The 16,359-nt window shown below is 51.7% G+C and overlaps 1 protein-coding gene across 2 annotated transcripts; it reads right to left on the bottom strand.

The window, feature by feature from the left end:
- Positions 1–1,361: 1,361 nt before the first annotated feature.
- Positions 1,362–11,665, bottom strand: RLBP1 (retinaldehyde binding protein 1). 2 transcript variants are annotated; one of them, XM_070617942.1, is made up of 8 exons: positions 11,531–11,665; positions 9,033–9,123; positions 8,639–8,767; positions 7,138–7,342; positions 5,401–5,579; positions 3,181–3,339; positions 2,135–2,245; positions 1,362–1,805 (listed from the first exon to the last, which is right to left on the bottom strand). In XM_070617942.1, the coding sequence occupies exons 2-8, from the start codon at positions 9,042–9,044 to the stop codon at positions 1,647–1,649; spliced, it is 954 nt and encodes a 317-aa protein (XP_070474043.1). In that variant the 5' UTR covers positions 9,045–9,123; positions 11,531–11,665; the 3' UTR covers positions 1,362–1,646. The 2 variants fall into 2 exon arrangements, with proteins under 2 accessions (XP_070474043.1, XP_070474054.1); XM_070617953.1 differs by lacking the exon at positions 11,531–11,665 and having other exon boundaries at positions 9,033–9,600.
- Between the last annotated feature and the right edge of the window lie 4,694 nt (positions 11,666–16,359).

Raw genomic sequence — 16,359 nt, 5'->3', positions numbered from 1 at the left:
TCGGGGTGAGGCTGCTGAGCCCCCTTCAACCAGAGCAGCTTCACTCTTTTCAGGCTTAAACACTAGAGTTCCATGTGAGATTTGATTTGGAAAAGGGGAGCTCAACTTTGAAAGGGTTTGAAGAAGCGTTTGGGGAAAATTCTCGCTGGTCAGCCTCCCACCCTTCCGCCCACAATAATGTGCTGTGATTCCTCCTCCAGCTCAGAGGTCCTATGTCAATGTCATTTATGACCATGGATTGTTGACTGAACATGATAAACAGGGTATTTGCTTGGGTGACGAGCATACATTGCAAACCCTAGCAATGAAAGAAAGGATGTAAGAAATAAATGCATATACATATGTACATTCACGTAGACATGTACATGTACATAGCCACGCTGGAAAACAAGCAAGAGGGCTCTCTGTGGATCAAGAAGTTCCTGAAGGAGTGAAGGCAGATGGGACTGGATTGAACCCACAGCCCAGGAAGCAGCTGACGGTCCTGCCCCACAAGGTGGGTGCAGCACCAAGGGTGCTCCATGGCCACAAGGAAGGGGCTGACCCCCAGGCAAGGGTAGAGAAGTCTTGGGATGATTACTGGAGTACCTCAGTGGGAGCAGCCAGGCCAGTCGACCCTCACCCACCACCCCTAGCCAGACAACAGGAAGAAGCATCTGCCTCTAGGTGGGAAAGTCAGGGTGGGGTCTTGGGAGAAGTATCTGTCAATGCCTGGGAGCCCCACGCCCAGAAGAAGCCAGCCCTTCCCCAAGAGGGAGCAGCACGCCCAGCAAACCAAAGCCTCTAACAAAAATGAGCACATGTTCAAAAATCACCAAACACCCGAGGAAAGCATTTGCATTCATCAAAATATGCAGAGCTGGAAAGTAGAAGTTCATGACTGTAAAGTTCCTGAGACGGAAGACAAAGAAAGCTTGCAGTGCATAATTGAGGACTGAGAGTGCTCAGAGAAGACAGCATCTGTATATCTAAGGAAAATGGTCGTTGAGGCCAGGGGTCTGGAGGAGAGACCCTACAGACAGACAGAGGGGGACACAACTGCCACCTGGAAGGAGGTCTAAGCTCCTGACCATCACTACACATGCACACATCAGATTGCACCCGACTCGGGGACCAGGCCACCGCAAAATGGAGCCTCTTCAAGGCTGCTTCCACTCTGGACTTCATGGAACACCCCTCCCCTGCCTACCATCCGCCAAGATTACTGGGCTTGCCAGATCATTTGCCCTTATCCCGCCCCCCACCCCTTTTATCCTTTTATTGTATTTTTTTGGCCAGGGAGGAGACTTTTAAACCAGCCTCCCTATCCGTTTTCACAGACCCTAAGTAGCAAAACTGTTACAAAGGAAAGAAATCATTGAGAAGCTTAATTAGAGTCTTGGAAACTCAACCCCACACAAGACACAGTCCTAAAGCTTCAGAAGCAGTAGGAATATAACTGCCCCCAATTCTTCTCATTCAAGGGAATTCCCCCTGTTTTATTGCACCCCAACTTGGGTGGAGGGTGACACCTGAGCTCACCCAAGCTTAGGGAGGTTCAGGAGCATCAGTCACTCCAGGCAGCCCTTTGCCCAGCCTTCTGGGTCCAGGACAGCTAAGGAGAGGCCCAGGGATCCTAACTACAGGGCTGACAGCAGGAGACGTCCTCAGAAGGCTGTATTCTCGGCTTGGGCCCGGGGGCCAAAGAGCTGTTCGGCGACGATCTTGCCATCGTACTTAGGCAGGGTGCCTCCAAAGTCGGCTGGCAGGATGTCCTCGTCGATCTCCTGGAAGAAGCCGGAGAGGTCATCTCCGTGGACGTAGACCTGCAAGGAAGCAGAGGAGACAGAGCTGAGCAGGGGGTGCCCTAGGATAAGGGTTGGAGGGGAGGAAGGGGAGGGGAGGACAAAGGCACAGTATGTTGTCTCTGCCCAGTCACGTCCTTCTCCATAGTCCTCCATGTTGTGCTGTCTGCGGAATCCACTCAAATCAGGACCATGGAACAGAGTCTGGGGAGGGCTCAGGTGGGGTCCCCTTCTCCCCACACTACCCCGTCTTGTCTCATGAACCCTTCCCGCTACAGCCCCCACTCACTCGCTCACTCACCCACTCACCTCGCTCACTGAGCACCTTCCCTGCGCGGCCCCGCACTCACCCTCTGGAGCAGCTTGCTCTTCAAGAAGGGCTTGACCATGTTGTAGGTCGTGGTGAAGTACCATGGCTGGTGGATGAAGTGGATGGCTTTGAACCGGGCCGGGAAGGAATCCTGCAGTGACAGAGAGCACCCCGCCACACAGCCCCCATGGCCTCAGAGGCTGCCACTCACGCTCCCACTGCCTCTCCCCATGCCGCAAGGACAGACTTGTCTCATCACACGGCTGCCCCAGAGGACAGCCCACTGAAGGTTCCATCCCTGGGCCAGCACCTGGGGCACCCTGGCTGCACTGAGGCTCCAAACTGCTGGAGGGAGGCCCAGAAGCCACACGGCCCAACCTTCTCCCTGCAGATGCATAAAACCTGGCAATTAGGTAGGTAAAGAAATGGAAGGGTCACCTCGCTTGCTGCTTAGGTGACTGAGTTCTTTCAAACCCACTTGCCTGCTGAGTAGACTGCAAACTATTATAGACCACAGGGACCCACTGTCATGCCTCATGGTCCTCCAAACCCTCCCACGACCCCCACTTCCTTTCCCAGACGCACATAAGTAGATTTAAAGTTAGCTCTAAGAACGGACTAACGACACATCAGTATATCCAGGAGGGAGTGGTCAGGGGCGTTAGTGACATCCGTTTCTCAGGATAAATTCACATTCAAAGAGAGGCAGTGTGTCATAGGCCGACAGAGAATGTGATTCCAGATCAGAGAGCGTAGGTTCAAGTCTGGCCTGTGCCATTTTAGAGTTTCATGAACTTGAGAAGTCAGTCGAATCTCAGCCTGGCTTTCCAGGTTTGTAAAATGAAGCAGGGAAGCAGCGAGAGAACGCTCTCACGGGGGAAATGAATTCATGGATGTGAACACTTGACACACCATTGATCACCCTGCAAGTGTCTGTGGTTGTCATCGCTCTTTATGGTTATTTCTGTGGGATAGATGTCTAGGTGGTCATCTTCTCAGGTCCCTGCCAGCACCATAAAACCAGGAAACCGGGCCCAGCTACCCAACATGTGAGAGGCTCCTGCAAGACAGCTTCCGAGGCCTCACCTGGAGCATGTCCACCATCTTCCTGAGATCGGAAGCCCGGAGGCCGGCGGCCTGCTGCATGGTAAAGCCCTTGAAGTTCTCGATGATGCAGAAGCCGTTAATCTGAGTCTCCTCGTTCTCCAGTAGCTTCTCCAGGATGAAACAATATGCCTGCAAGATCTTGGGCACAAGGTGAACAGGCTGTAAGATCTGTCCCACAAAGACAGTAAGGCTCAAGGTCCCGAGAGGAGAGCAACCTGCTACATCCTTTACTGGAGGTGGCTTGTCACAGGCTTCGAGGTGGGATATTCCACTTCCATGAGTGTATCCCAAGAAAATAACCTTGAATATCATATCTATGGTTAGATGCCAGAAGGTTTGTCCCTGTGCCCTTATAATAGTAAACACATTGCAAACAACCTAAATGCCCAACAATAAGTGGCCAGTGAAATTATGATACATTCATGCCATGGAATATTCTGGAACAGTTAAAAATAATACATAAGACTAATGATACAGGAAAATGTTCATTCATGATATATTATTGTAGAGTATGATCCATTTTTATATGAGAAAAATATGCGTAAGTGTGCATGTGTGTGTTTCTAGAAAAAATCAATTGGAAGGATGTCAATGGTAGAAATCTCTAGATGGAAGAACGGTGGATGACTTTACGTTTGTGATTTTTTGCATTTTCTAAAGAGCAGGTATCACTTATGTCATAAGAAAAATATTTTTGTCTCTTCCTGAATGTGTCTATACATTCACACACACACATATATGCTTCAGTCCTAAAGCCAGTATCTTATTTAGTGGAAAACACTCTAGGCATCCCTGATAAGAGCAGGAACAAGATAAGGATGTTGACTGTCTCCACCACCATTTAACTCTGTGTTGGAAGTATTAGCCAATGCAATCAAGTTAAAAAAAATCAGTGGCATAAGCAATAGAAAAGGAAAAGAAAAACAATTTCCTCTATTTACAATATTAGGATAGTATTCTTGGAAAATCCAAGAGAATCAATTATATAAATAAGAAAAGAACTCAGTAAAGTACCAGGATATAAAATTAACATACAAAAACAATAATCTTCATATACACAAACAATAACCAATTAGAAGATATAATGGCAGAGAAAGCCTCATTTATAGCAACTACAGTAAAATAAATACTTAAGACAAACAATGAGAAATGTTCATAAGGTTTATGTGGAGAACTTTAAAACGCTCCTGAAAACTCAGACGTAGGCTTGTGAAAGAGAAGGCGTCCCTTGTGGACAGTACAACTGGCCAAAGATGCTGCATTCATGAAGATGCTAATTCTCCTTGAGGATGTTATTTATATTTAATGTTATCCCAACAAAAACACACCTAAGCTTTCTCCTGGGGCTAGACAAGTTAATTCTAAGTTCATAGGGGAAAATAAACATATAAGAATAGCTAGGAAAGTCCTGAAAAAGAGGAGGAATAAGGACAGAACCAACCCTAACAGGTATCAAACATTCTATACAATCTCTATAATTAAAACAGTGTGGTACTGCAGCATGCATAGACGGAGACCCCTGGCACAGAACAGAAAGTCCAGAAATAGACCCAAGCACACATGAAAATACAGAATGTGATAAAGACAGAATCTCAAGTCATTGGGAAGAAAGACTTTTTAACAAATGGTGTCGGGACAACTAGATAGCATTTTCTAAAATGAGTTTGCACTATTTTCCTTGAAGGCTTCGTGGCACACGCCAAAGTTCTCCCAACACAAACCCTGACTGCCCCGCTTAGGGCAGCTCTCTCAAGGGCTTGACAAGCGAAATCGCATACTTATAAATGCAGAGACCTCAGGCTGCTAATCAGGTTGGAACCTGTGCTTTCTCGAGTCTCTCCTACCCACAGGCCACTAACCCCTGTTCTCTGTGTGCTCTCAGCTTTCAGCAGTGGGAAGGGCTGACCCTAGCTCACGGCCTACAGCTGTCACTCCCACTTGGCAGGGACACCAGGGGGCAGCCATGTACTGGCCAGTGAGCTCTGCCTGCAAAGCTGCTGGGTTTCCAGCTGCCCTGGCACATCCTAGGAATTCCACACGCCCCCCAAAAAGGGCTTGGTGGCACTGGCTGCCTGCCTCTCCCCTCCTCCACGGACTTCACCTCCTGGGGAGCCAGGAATGAGGGTCCAAGAGAGGCCAAGATTGTGGGAGGGAATCCAGCCCAGAGGGTGGGAGGGAGCCAGGCGAGCCCCCACTGACCTCATCGAAGGTGATTTCTTCACAGTCCCAGTTCTCAATGTTGAAGAGCATGACCACTCGGCCATACCTGTCCCGACTGGACAGGACACCAGGGTAGCCAGCCTCGATGGTGCAGCGGACAGCCTCCAAGGACAGGCTGTTGAAGAGCTCAGGGTACTGAAGCCGGAAATTCACGTAACCTGGGGGAGGGAGAGCAGAGGAGCCCCCTCAGGAAGCCCGCCCATCCTGGAGTGGCACACGGTGGGAGTCCAGAGACCTGGTTCCTCCACATGCGTCCTGTGTGTGACCAAGCAGGATACTCAACCTTTCTGAGCCCCATGTTTCCTCTCCAAAAAATGGGAGGATAATATTGGCTTATCTTACCAAATTTTTGCAGGAATTAACAAGATGCTAGGTATGAACGTCATTTGTAAACCGTACAAACATGAGGCGTAATCCTAAATCCGAGGACAATTATTACCGATTTTCTCCTTCCCATGGGCAGAGGCACAGGTTTTTCAGTTGGGCACAGGGTTAGCTGAGTGAAGGGGGGAGAAAACTCCAAAATAAAACCCAAACCCCAGGCAGGCCACAGACACCCCTCCAAGTTCCAGCCGCACTCCACTTCACTGGTCCTGATTAGGGTCCCCCTCCCTGTGGTGGTCTCCACCACCAAGCCGGAGGGGCCAGGCCCAGAGGAGGTGTTCCAGGAGCATCAGGAATGCCACCGACCCCCTCTCGCTGCTCTGCGACACCCCAGCACACTCCCAGCCCAGCCTTCGTCCTTCTGCTCCCTCTGCCGACTGCTCTTCCCCAGAAACCTCATTTCTTTTGGGTTTTTCTTCAAAAGCTCCCTTTGCAATGGGGCCACCCCGGCCACTTTTACCTAATACTTCAACCCCTCAATCCTTTACATCTGCCTGCTTTATTTTTCTCATTCTCCCTTCTTACTATCGAACAGTCTGTACACATTTATTTTATTTATGTGGTTTATTACTTCCACCGTTAGAATGTAAGGTCCACAAGAACAGGTGGTTTTGTCTGCTTTGTTCCCTGCTGCACCCTTTGGCCTAAAGCGGTGGTTGGCACAGCCCGGCAGTGAACTGACATTTGGGGAAGGAAAGATGAAGGAAGAAGAGGACAACCATCAGCCTGCAGAGGGTCGGCGCAGACACCCCTCCCTGCACCAGCACCACGCTCGGGATTTCCTTAGGAAACTCGTCTTCCCTCAGCCAGCAGGGCCAGGGCAGTTCCGTCCCCGGGGCTCCTTCCCAGGGCTGGCGCCATCTTCAATTCCACTTTGCAGAGGTTTAGGTCCCTGCAAGGAGTCAGGCTCATACCCACCTTCCCTGCAGCACTGCAGAGCCAGAGCCGGGGCTCTGGGGGTGGGGGACGGGGATCCTCCTCTCCTCGGGCACCCAGTTTGGGTGACTCAGCTCTACTCATTACATCGCAAGACTGAGAGAGAGGAGAGAGGAGCCGAATCTCTAGGAACCTGATTCTGCCAGGCTCCTTCATTCACTGTCAGAACTGACAGGGATGATGTTGGAGGCTCTTTAGCTCACACAGCGCTGTACAGATAAGGGTAAGGAGGCTCAGCTCAGTGAGAGGCACTGCGCAGGGCAGGCAGGGGAGGGAAGTGGAGGGGTGGGTCTCCTCACTGCTTGGATGAAGGTCAAGGCCATCCGCATGACCCCCCCCCCCCCCCCCCCCCCCGCCCCAGCCTTCCTAGGGCCGGCCCCCCAACGCAGGCCTCACCCTTGAGCAGCTCGTAGGCGCGCCCCACGTGGAACTTCCGCGCGCGGATGAAGCGCAGGAAGAAGGCGCTGTCCCATCCCTGCACCCTCTCGGCCACCGCGCGGGCCAGCTCCTGCCCAGAGGCCGCCTGCGCCTGCACCAGCTCCTGCAGCTCTCGCACCACCTCCTCCCGGGTCTCCTCCGTCTCATTCAGCTCGTCCTTGGCCTGAAACAAGGGGGTAGTGGAGGCGCGAAGTCACGAGCTGGCGCGGAGCAAGACGCACCGGTGAGTCTCCCACCAAGGCCAGGCCGGCTGCAGGGCGGGCGAGGGGCCTGCCGCAGGGCCAGCACCCCTCTGACCGCCCACAAGGGCAGCATCTGGAGGGGCGGCGCCTCCAACTGCCAACTACTGCCTCTGAAGAGAATCAGGTCAAACCGCTCATCCTGGGTTTGTTTGCAGGAGACAGGCAGAGGTCTAAATGTTTCTAATCGTGACAGCCTACACCCGCCGGAGCCCTTCCTTAGCACCCTGCTAAGTCCTTTAAGGGAATTATGTTTTCACATCTTTGCCACAACCCGTCACAGCAAGGTTGGTATTCTTGTCCCCATTTCTCAGGATGAGCACACCGAAGCTCAGAGAGGGGAAGATATTCTTGTCCGAGGTCACCCAGACAGAAAGAGGTGGAGCTACGACTCCTGCTCAGGCTGGACTCTTAATCGTTTTCCTCTGCTGCCTCCTAGGCTTAATTCCAGTCTTTTCAAAAACAAAGATAGCCAGCAGATGGCAGCCTACCCTTGCCCCAGAGCCGCACCTCCTCCCCTTGGCCGGCCTGGGGAAGCCCCAGGATGTCTCAGGTAGCCCTCTCTTTGGACAGCATGATGGGGGAAGGCATGGGCTGGGGAGTCAGGTCTGAGGAAGCTCAGAGCATCTTTCCACTGAGACGCCCAGGGAAGCAAAGACAGAAGCCAGGAGCTCAGGCTCAGCTCAGTCCTAAGACAGCTCTGCCAACCTCTGCAGAGCACAGTCTGATAATCTCTGAGCTGGTCCAACAACCTTCTTTCATAGGTACAAAATGCAACACCCAGAGAGGGAAAGCAGTTTGCTCAAGGTCACACAGCAAATTGGAAGTAGGTCTGATTCTAGAACTCAGGCCTCTTGCCTATCTAGTGGGGGCAGCAGTTGGAGCCCCGTTCTCCAGGGCTTCTTGCAAACCACTGTTCCTCACATGTGAGTCTAGGATGATCCCTGGTCCCCTGGTCCAGAGGCCCTGGGTCTTGGCACTGGTTTCACGGAACCATGTTGGTGCTGTAGTTTTGGATTAGGCTGGTTTGGATGTCTGGTCAGCCCAGCTGCTACCATGGCCCTGACCTCTAGGATGGCTCCTAGAACCGGCCAATCCATTAGGTCCAGGATGACCTGGAGAGCTGGGGCGGGACTCTGTGTACAGGAGGGAGGATGCTATTGACATTCCCCCCTGTTGCCTCCCTGGCCTGCCCCTCCCGGCACCCTGGGGCTCCTCACCTTCTGCAAGGTATGGCGGGGTAGCTGGCTGCACCGGCCAAAGACAGGCCCGTGGTCCTTGGTTGTTAGCCGCTCCAGCTGGGCACGGAGCTCCTGTTCCTCTTCGGGGACCATGCGGAATGTGCCCGCCTAGGCAGAGAGGAGTCAGGGAAAAGCAGGACGAGGCCCCCTTCAGCCCAAGCGAGCCACTGGAAAGGGGCTGCTCAGACCCTTGATTAGTGCTTCTGCCCAAGCTCCTGGTAAGCCTCCTCCCTCTGGGTGTGTCAGGAGCCACAGAGAGACTGTAGGAGTGAGAACCCATCTCCCTGGGCAGCCCAGATGATGGAGAAACAGGGAGGGAGAGAGGGTAGGAGGGAAGGCGGATGGAGGGGAGCCCAGGGCAAGGGGTACTCACCCCCTCTGACATGCTGCCTCTGGACGACTCGGAGTCCTCGGAGAAAGAAGGGCCTGCTTCCTGCGTCCTGGTCCCTCCAGGCCCCTCCTCCCTAGGAGAAGAAGTCGGGGCTGCAGTGGTATGGAGGGACTGTTCTGATGCTGTCTCAGAACCACGGATCTCAGACCGTCCTGTGCAGCAGAATCACCGAGGGCGTTTGTTAGAAATGCAGGTGCCTGGCCCTGCAGCCTGTGATCCTGATTCAGGAGGTCTGATGGGGGCTCAGGAATCTGCACTTTAAAGCAGCACCCCAGGTGGCTCTGAAGATGCCTCTTGGGCGACGCTTTGGCAAACCCTCCGCGAGAAGGAATACACGCAACAAGACCTCAAACCGCAATTCTTAAGACGAGTTGGTCCAGCCAGGAAAAAACTCATGTTGGCCTCCAATCTGTTACATGGTCACAGCAGGATAAGGCAGTGCCTCCTCCCGTTTGTGGCCCCCCTTCTCCAGCCCAAAGGGGGACCTCAGAAACTTCCCAGCCTATTGGATGGGCCCTTCCCAGTCCATTTGTTCCCAGGAGGGGTGATCACTAGTTACATAAGCATCATACGGGGTGTGTGTGCTGTGCTTTGTGACACACTAAGTATTTTCAAATCGATATCTCAGAGCCGGGGCTGGCATTATTATTCCCATTTTACATAGGAGAAAACAGGCCCGGGAGAATAAATGACTCGTCCAAGGTCACACAGCCAGAAATAGCCAGGGATCAGGACTCAAGCCCAAGCTGTGACTTTCAGCACCAAGAGGCAGCCTGTTGTGGCAAAAGTCAGACCTGGGTTCTGAGATGTGATTGTCCCCTGTGAAAGGGAGATGGGAGGGTTATGAAGATTTAATTAAATAACGTACACAGAAGCAGTGCTTGGCCATGCTTGGCCACCAGAATGAATCTCATCCATTGCCCACATGACAACCTGCTCACCACTGAGTATTCTGGGAGACAGCTGTCCTGTTTCCAGGTTTTCTCCTCTCCTACCTAAACATCCCCAGTGCCTTCAAGGACCCATCCCCACCCTGTGCCTGCCGCTGACCAGGTTCCCAGTGGTCAGTTCTGTCACTATTCACTGTTGGTAAGTGGCAGGGGTAGGGTTTGAAGCCAAGTCTGCTTTGACACCAAGAGCCAGGACTTCTCCAGGCAAACTCCCTAGGATAGCTGGTGTCCCGGAAAAGCCTTTAGCATCAGAGAGACCTGGGTTTGCATTTACCACCTCTGTGACCTTAGGCATGTTATTTAACCTTTCTGAGCCTCTGTTTCCTCATCTGCAAATTGAGGATAATAATCGTGCCTGCCGACTAGAGTTGTAATGAAGATCGTATGATTTCTGTAAGGTACATAGCACAGTGTTTTGCTCCAAAACATAGTTTCCTTTCTCTTTCTTAGCATTCTACTGATCACTACCCCAACTTGCACAGAGGGACTTGGAGGATCCTGGAGAATATCTGAGGATCTCCCATTTCCTGCCTCTCCCACTCCACCACCCCAGCCAGGGCAGGGAAGGTCTGGAGGCTGTAACCCAGCAACAGGAACCAAATCTGAGCCATCTCTCTGACTGGTAGACTTCCCAATATGCAGACGTAGAGATGGACAGACTGAAATGCTGCTGTGCTCTCCTTCGGGTTTTGCTGGGACAGGAATGGAGAAGCTGCTAGACCTGCCCGGAGGAGCTCGGACAGGAGAGGCAGTGGCTGGACACCCCCTAGCCAGTGAAGCAAATCATGAGGACAAGATCCTAGATCTTAGACGTGGAAGGTTAAAGTCACTACAGCAACTCCTTTTTAAATACGCCCAATCTGTTAACTTTGGTTTTTTAAAATACTGATTTATGACCTGTATGCAATGAAAGAACACCCATTCCCACTCCACATTGAGTGTTTTCTAGGACTGCCAGATAAAATACAGAATGCCCAATTACATGTGAATTTCAGATGAACAACAAATACTTTTTTTTTTTAAAGATTGGCACCCGAGCTAATCTTTTTTTTTTTTTCCCCTCTTCTTCTCCCCAAAGCCCCCTAATACATAGTTGTAGATTCTAGTTGTGAGCACCTCTGGTTGTGCTACGTGGGACGCTGCCTCAGCGTGGCCTGATAAGCGGTGCCATGTCCGTGCCCAGGATCCGAACCGGTGAAACCCTGGGCCGCTGAAGCGGAGCGCGAGAACTTAACCACTTGGCCACGGGGCCAGCCCCAACAAATACTTTTGAAGTATGTTCCTTCCAATATCTGGGATATCTTTATACTAAAAAAGTATTTGTTGTTCATCTGAAATTCCCATTTAACTGGGTGTCCTGTATTTTTATTTGCTAAATCTGCCATCAGGTTGGTCTGGCTCAGCCCGGAGAATGGCCAGGTAAGATTTGTTTCACAGGCAGCCTGGGATGTGGTCTCTACCCCCACCCGCCCCGGTCCTCACCCCAGTCCTGGGCTCCCTGGCCCAGTCAGGCCCCTGCTACTGACTTACCTGCTAGGTCGGCAGCTCCTCCTTGGGGCCACCTGGTGCCTGCGTCCTTGGGGAGCCAGAGCGGGGAGGTTGCCTCCACTGGGGGTGTGGTCCAGTCAGCAGCCTGGGATTAGTGTGTCACAAGGAACTTCTCACGGCCCACAGTTTCCTGTTAAATCGGGCTCACAGGGAGGCCCAGATTGGGGCTAGCGAAGCAGCAGGGGGGAGAGGGGACTGGCCTGGGCTTGGCTGGAGCCACCTCAAAGCCCTCCTTTGTGTGCGTCCGCTCCCGGGTTCCTGCTCAGCCATGTGGAAGCCGGGCTGTGGGAGTGGGATCTGGGCCAGCCCCATCCCCTCTGCCCTGCCCTCTCCCTCATCGCAGGGGGTCTGAGAAAGCACACCTTATACTTGCAAGGGAGACACGCAAGAGAGGGAGGGACATTTTCAATGTGTTTGGGGAGGCAATGGCAGCTGTGGCGGATCCAGGGCTTTCAACCTCTCCTCCAACCCAGCGGGGCCTGGCGTGGTAGTTGTCAGCTCCACAGTGAGTGGGGCCAGGTGGGAAATGTCACTGGTTAAGGCTGAGTGGGAAGAGGACAAGACAGGCTAACCTGCCCTCTAAGCAGAATGGAGCAGTGATAGGCGCCTGCTTGGGAACCAGACACCCACTGTGAAATCCTAGCTCCAGCACCTTCTAGCTGTGAGAAGTGACTTCACTCCTCCGTGATTCAGTTTCCTCCTCTGAGAAGTGGGGATAACAGAGGACAGGCTCATGGCTTCAGTGAGGATGAGGTGCTCAGCTCATTGCCCAACTCTCAGTAAATGTAAATGCACAGTAAATGTTGGCAGTTACTCCAAATACAGAATCAGGAGGATCTGGGTGGAGCGGACTCGTATTATCTAACTCTCTGTACAGCAAGAAATCCCTCTGCAGCCCGTCGACTTGTAGCTTCAGTCTCTGCTTTGGTATTCCACAGCGGTGGGGGGAGGCGGGAAGAGGGATGGTGAGGTGTGTGTGATTATTTAGAATATTTTCCCTCCAGGATTCCAGGGGCAGGGAGCTCCCTGTTCCCACTACTGGAAAATCCCCCTAGTTTTAAAACTCATCCTTGGTCTGAGCCCCAAGCAGCCTTCCATAATGTCACCCTCGGTCCTAGTTTTGCCTCCTGGAGGCGCCCGGGCCAGGGTCAAGCTCCTGTGTGCAGGACATTCTCCAGAATCCACCCCCAGAAATGCTTTTTGGTTTTCCCCAGAAGTAGTTCTTGTTTTTCAACCCATTCCTACCTGGGGATAGGTTTGGGGTCTCTTCACCCTCCTGTGCCCTCTCCAGAGACCCTGGGGCTTGTGAGAGTGTCACTGAAGGGCAGTGCCCTGGGGCCAGCACCTGACCCTGCCTCTCGGGACCCCTTCCTCTAGAGCAGGCTACGACACCTGAGGCTTGGATGTTGGGGTGCAGCAGAGTAGCCTCAAGCCCTTTGCTCCCAACAGCCCCTTCTCTGAGCTCCTGCTCTGGCTGCTGTTTGGCTCTTGGGCTGTTTCACTCCCAAGTTCTCTCTGGAGCCGGCGAAGCCCTCATTTCTGTCATTCTGTTCCCTGGCAGTCTAGTCCTGCGCTGTCCAATACAGAAGCCACGAGCCATATGTAGCTTTTCAGCGCTTGAAATGGGGTCATATAACCAAAGAACTGAATTGTTAATTTTATTTAATTTGAATTAACTTAAATTCAAATTTAAAAACTGATGCTGGATTCAGTTATTAGAAAACTTTTAAGTAGGTTGGGAACAACTTAGGTGTGTGATTTTACTTTTTCAACTGTAAATTTTGTGATCAAATATTTCTGATAAAAATTTCAAGTCCAACGTGAGATGTGCTGTCTATATATAATACCTACTGGATTTTGAAGACTTAGTACAAAAAAAAGAGTTTAAGATTTCTCATTAACGATTTTTATATGGCTTCGTGCACTGAAAGGATAGTGTTTTGGAAATATTGGGTTCAAAATGTATTAGTGTTAATTTCACTTGTTTCTTTTTACTTTATTTTGATGTGGTTATTAGAAAACTTAAAATTTTCTAATTGTAATTTAATTTTAACAGCTCCCGTTACATTTGTAATGGACAGTGCTGGTCTAAACCTTGCCACTCTTCAAAGTGTGGCCCACAGACCAAGAGCATGAGTGTCATCTGGGAGCTTGTTAGAAATGCAGGGTCTCAGGCCCTTCCCCAGACAGGCTAAACCGGAATCTGCCTTTTAAGAAGGACCCCAGGTGATTCGTATGCACGTAAACGTTTGAAAACCACTGCCCTGGAGAGCTTCCGGCCCTCTCCCCACCTGCCTGTGCCCAGCACAGTACCTTGCCTGACCTCTCACTTCCCATCAACTCTGGGGATTGGTGGGGAAGTAGACTGGCGACTTCCTTTGGGGGCAGGGCAGTGGTGGCCCACTTAGTCATTTCTGGGGAGGCAGCACAGAAGCGAGGACAGAGAGGGAGGGTCTCCTGCCCAGGTTCTAGGCCTGGCCCTGCCTGCTACAAGCCATTGACCCTCTCTGGCCTCCGTTGCTACACCTGTAAAATGGTGTTATGGGCTTAATTGTGTCCCCTGTCCGCCCACCCCCCCAAATTCATATATTGAAGTCCTATCCCCCAGCACTTCAGAATGTGACTGTATTTGGAGACAGGGTCTGTAAAGAGGTGATTAAGGTGAAATGAGGTCATCAGGGTGGGACCTGATCCAATGTGACCGGTGTCCCTATAAGAAGTGGAAATTTGGACACAGTTACAGAGGGAAGATGATGTGAAGACACAGGCCAAGCCAAGGAGAGAGGTCTCAGAAGAAACCAACCCTGCTGAGACCTCCATCTCGGACTTCTAGCCTCCAGAACTGTGAGAAAACTAATTTCTGTCGTTTAAGCCAGTCAGTCTTACGGCAACTTCGGCAAACTAATACAGATGAGATTTTAGATTTTTTCCCCAGGTGCTTCACAGGGCGTGAGGCTCATTGGAGACGATGAGCGTGAGAACTTAGGCTGCTCCATGGGGGCCCCAGAAGAGGCCCTGTCAAAGCCGGGTGATGGACTCCATCGTGAAGAACATTCCTTCCTGTGCATCAAAAACACTTCCGAGTTAACGGATAGGAGTGGGCTGCACAGACCTTTTCAGGATGCTAGCGGGTCATGAAGCCCTTTTTAGGGAGCAGGGCTTTCTGTGGCATTACCTTCTGCTCGCAGCCCTTCTCCCGCCTCCGCACTGCCCTTCCCCTCTCCCCAGGGTCATGTTCATGTCCAGCTTCTCCAGCTGGAACAATAGTGCCACTGTGTAAGGGGAGACGCTGCCCTCATTGGCCTGGACACCTGTGCTGGCCACACTGGCAGACAATCATGGACTTCCTAGCTCTCTCTGCAGGCTGGAGGCCCGCGGGGAGCATTTGCTGCGCCCCTATTCTTTACAGGGGCAGGGGCTTTACCCGCATTATCTCATCCAGTCCTTCCAGATGTGAGGCAGAGAGTATATTCTCCCTTTTCACAGAATAGGCAACTGAGAGTCAGAGAGGTGAGGGGACCTGCCCAAAGCCACACAGTGGTAAGGAGGGGAGCCCTGGTCACTCTAAAGCCCTCGCATCATTCAACACACAAGGCTGCCTCCTCTTCCAGAAGCAAGATCGAAACAGGTGTGACTGCCCAGGGAAGTCACACCTGCCCCCTGGCTCCTGGGAAAGGTGACATCACCTCACGTTCCTGGGAGCAGCCCCAGGGGGCACGAGTCTGGTCAACACCATTGCCCCATTGGCTGATAATAATTCTCCCAGGCTGGGGAGGACCCCAAGGAATGCCCAGGCCTCAACCCCTCCTTCGAGAAATGGGAAAACCCAGGGTGATGGACATTGTGCCCCTTGTTAAAATTACACAGTGGTAATGAAAGTGTCCTGACTACGTGGGCTGACCCACAGGGCTGGCAGCCCCCTCGTGCTCTAAAAAGCTCTGCCTCCTCCAGGAGGCCTGCTCATTCCACAAAGAGGAATCTGTCCTGTGGCAGTCGGGGACTGGAGGTGCCCGAGATTAAAGCAATGAGGAGCAGCATAATAAACTCAATCAGTATTTTAGAATTCAGTAGGTTTAACCATATGAGGAAAACAAATAGGTGTTCTTGGAGGGGAACTCAGCTTTAACTCCTCACTGCCAAGAAAAAGATGTGTTTGCTACAGACTGAATGTTTGTGTTCCCCCAAAATTTGTATGTTGAAGCCATAACCCCCAATGTGATGGTATTAGGAGGTGGGGCCTTTGGGAGGTGATTCGGTTTAGATGAGGTCATGAGGGTGGGCCCCCATGATGAGATTAGCACCCTTATAACAAGGGGAAGAGACACCAGAGCTCTCTCTCCACATAAACACATGGAGAAGGGCCTTGGGAACACATGAGAAGGCACCATCTGCAAGCCAGGAAGATGCTTCTCACCAGAACCTGGCCATGCTGGCCCCCTGATCTCATACTTCTAGCCCCTAGAACTCTGAGAAAATAAATGTCTGATGTTTAAGCCACCAAGTCTACAATATTTTGTACAGCAGTGTTTATAGGAGGGAAGCTGTAGCAAGGGACAGGTTAAAGATTAAGGTTGGAGGGGGCCAGCCCCGTGGCCAAGTGGTTAAGTTCACACACTCCTCTATGGTGGCCCAGGGTTTCGCCGGTTCGAATCCTGGGCGCAGACATGGCACCGGTCATCAAACCACGCTGAGGCAGCGTCCCACATGCCACAACTAGAAAGACCTACAACTAGAATATACAACTATGTACTGGGGGGCTTTGGGGAGAAAAAGGAAAAAAATAAAATCTTTAGGAAAAAAAGATTAAGGTT

The sequence above is a fragment of the Equus przewalskii genome, chromosome 1, assembly GCF_037783145.1.
Source record: "Equus przewalskii isolate Varuska chromosome 1, EquPr2, whole genome shotgun sequence".
NCBI classification, from domain to species: Eukaryota; Metazoa; Chordata; class Mammalia; order Perissodactyla; family Equidae; genus Equus; species Equus przewalskii.
This window is presented reverse-complemented; position numbering and strand designations above follow the sequence as displayed.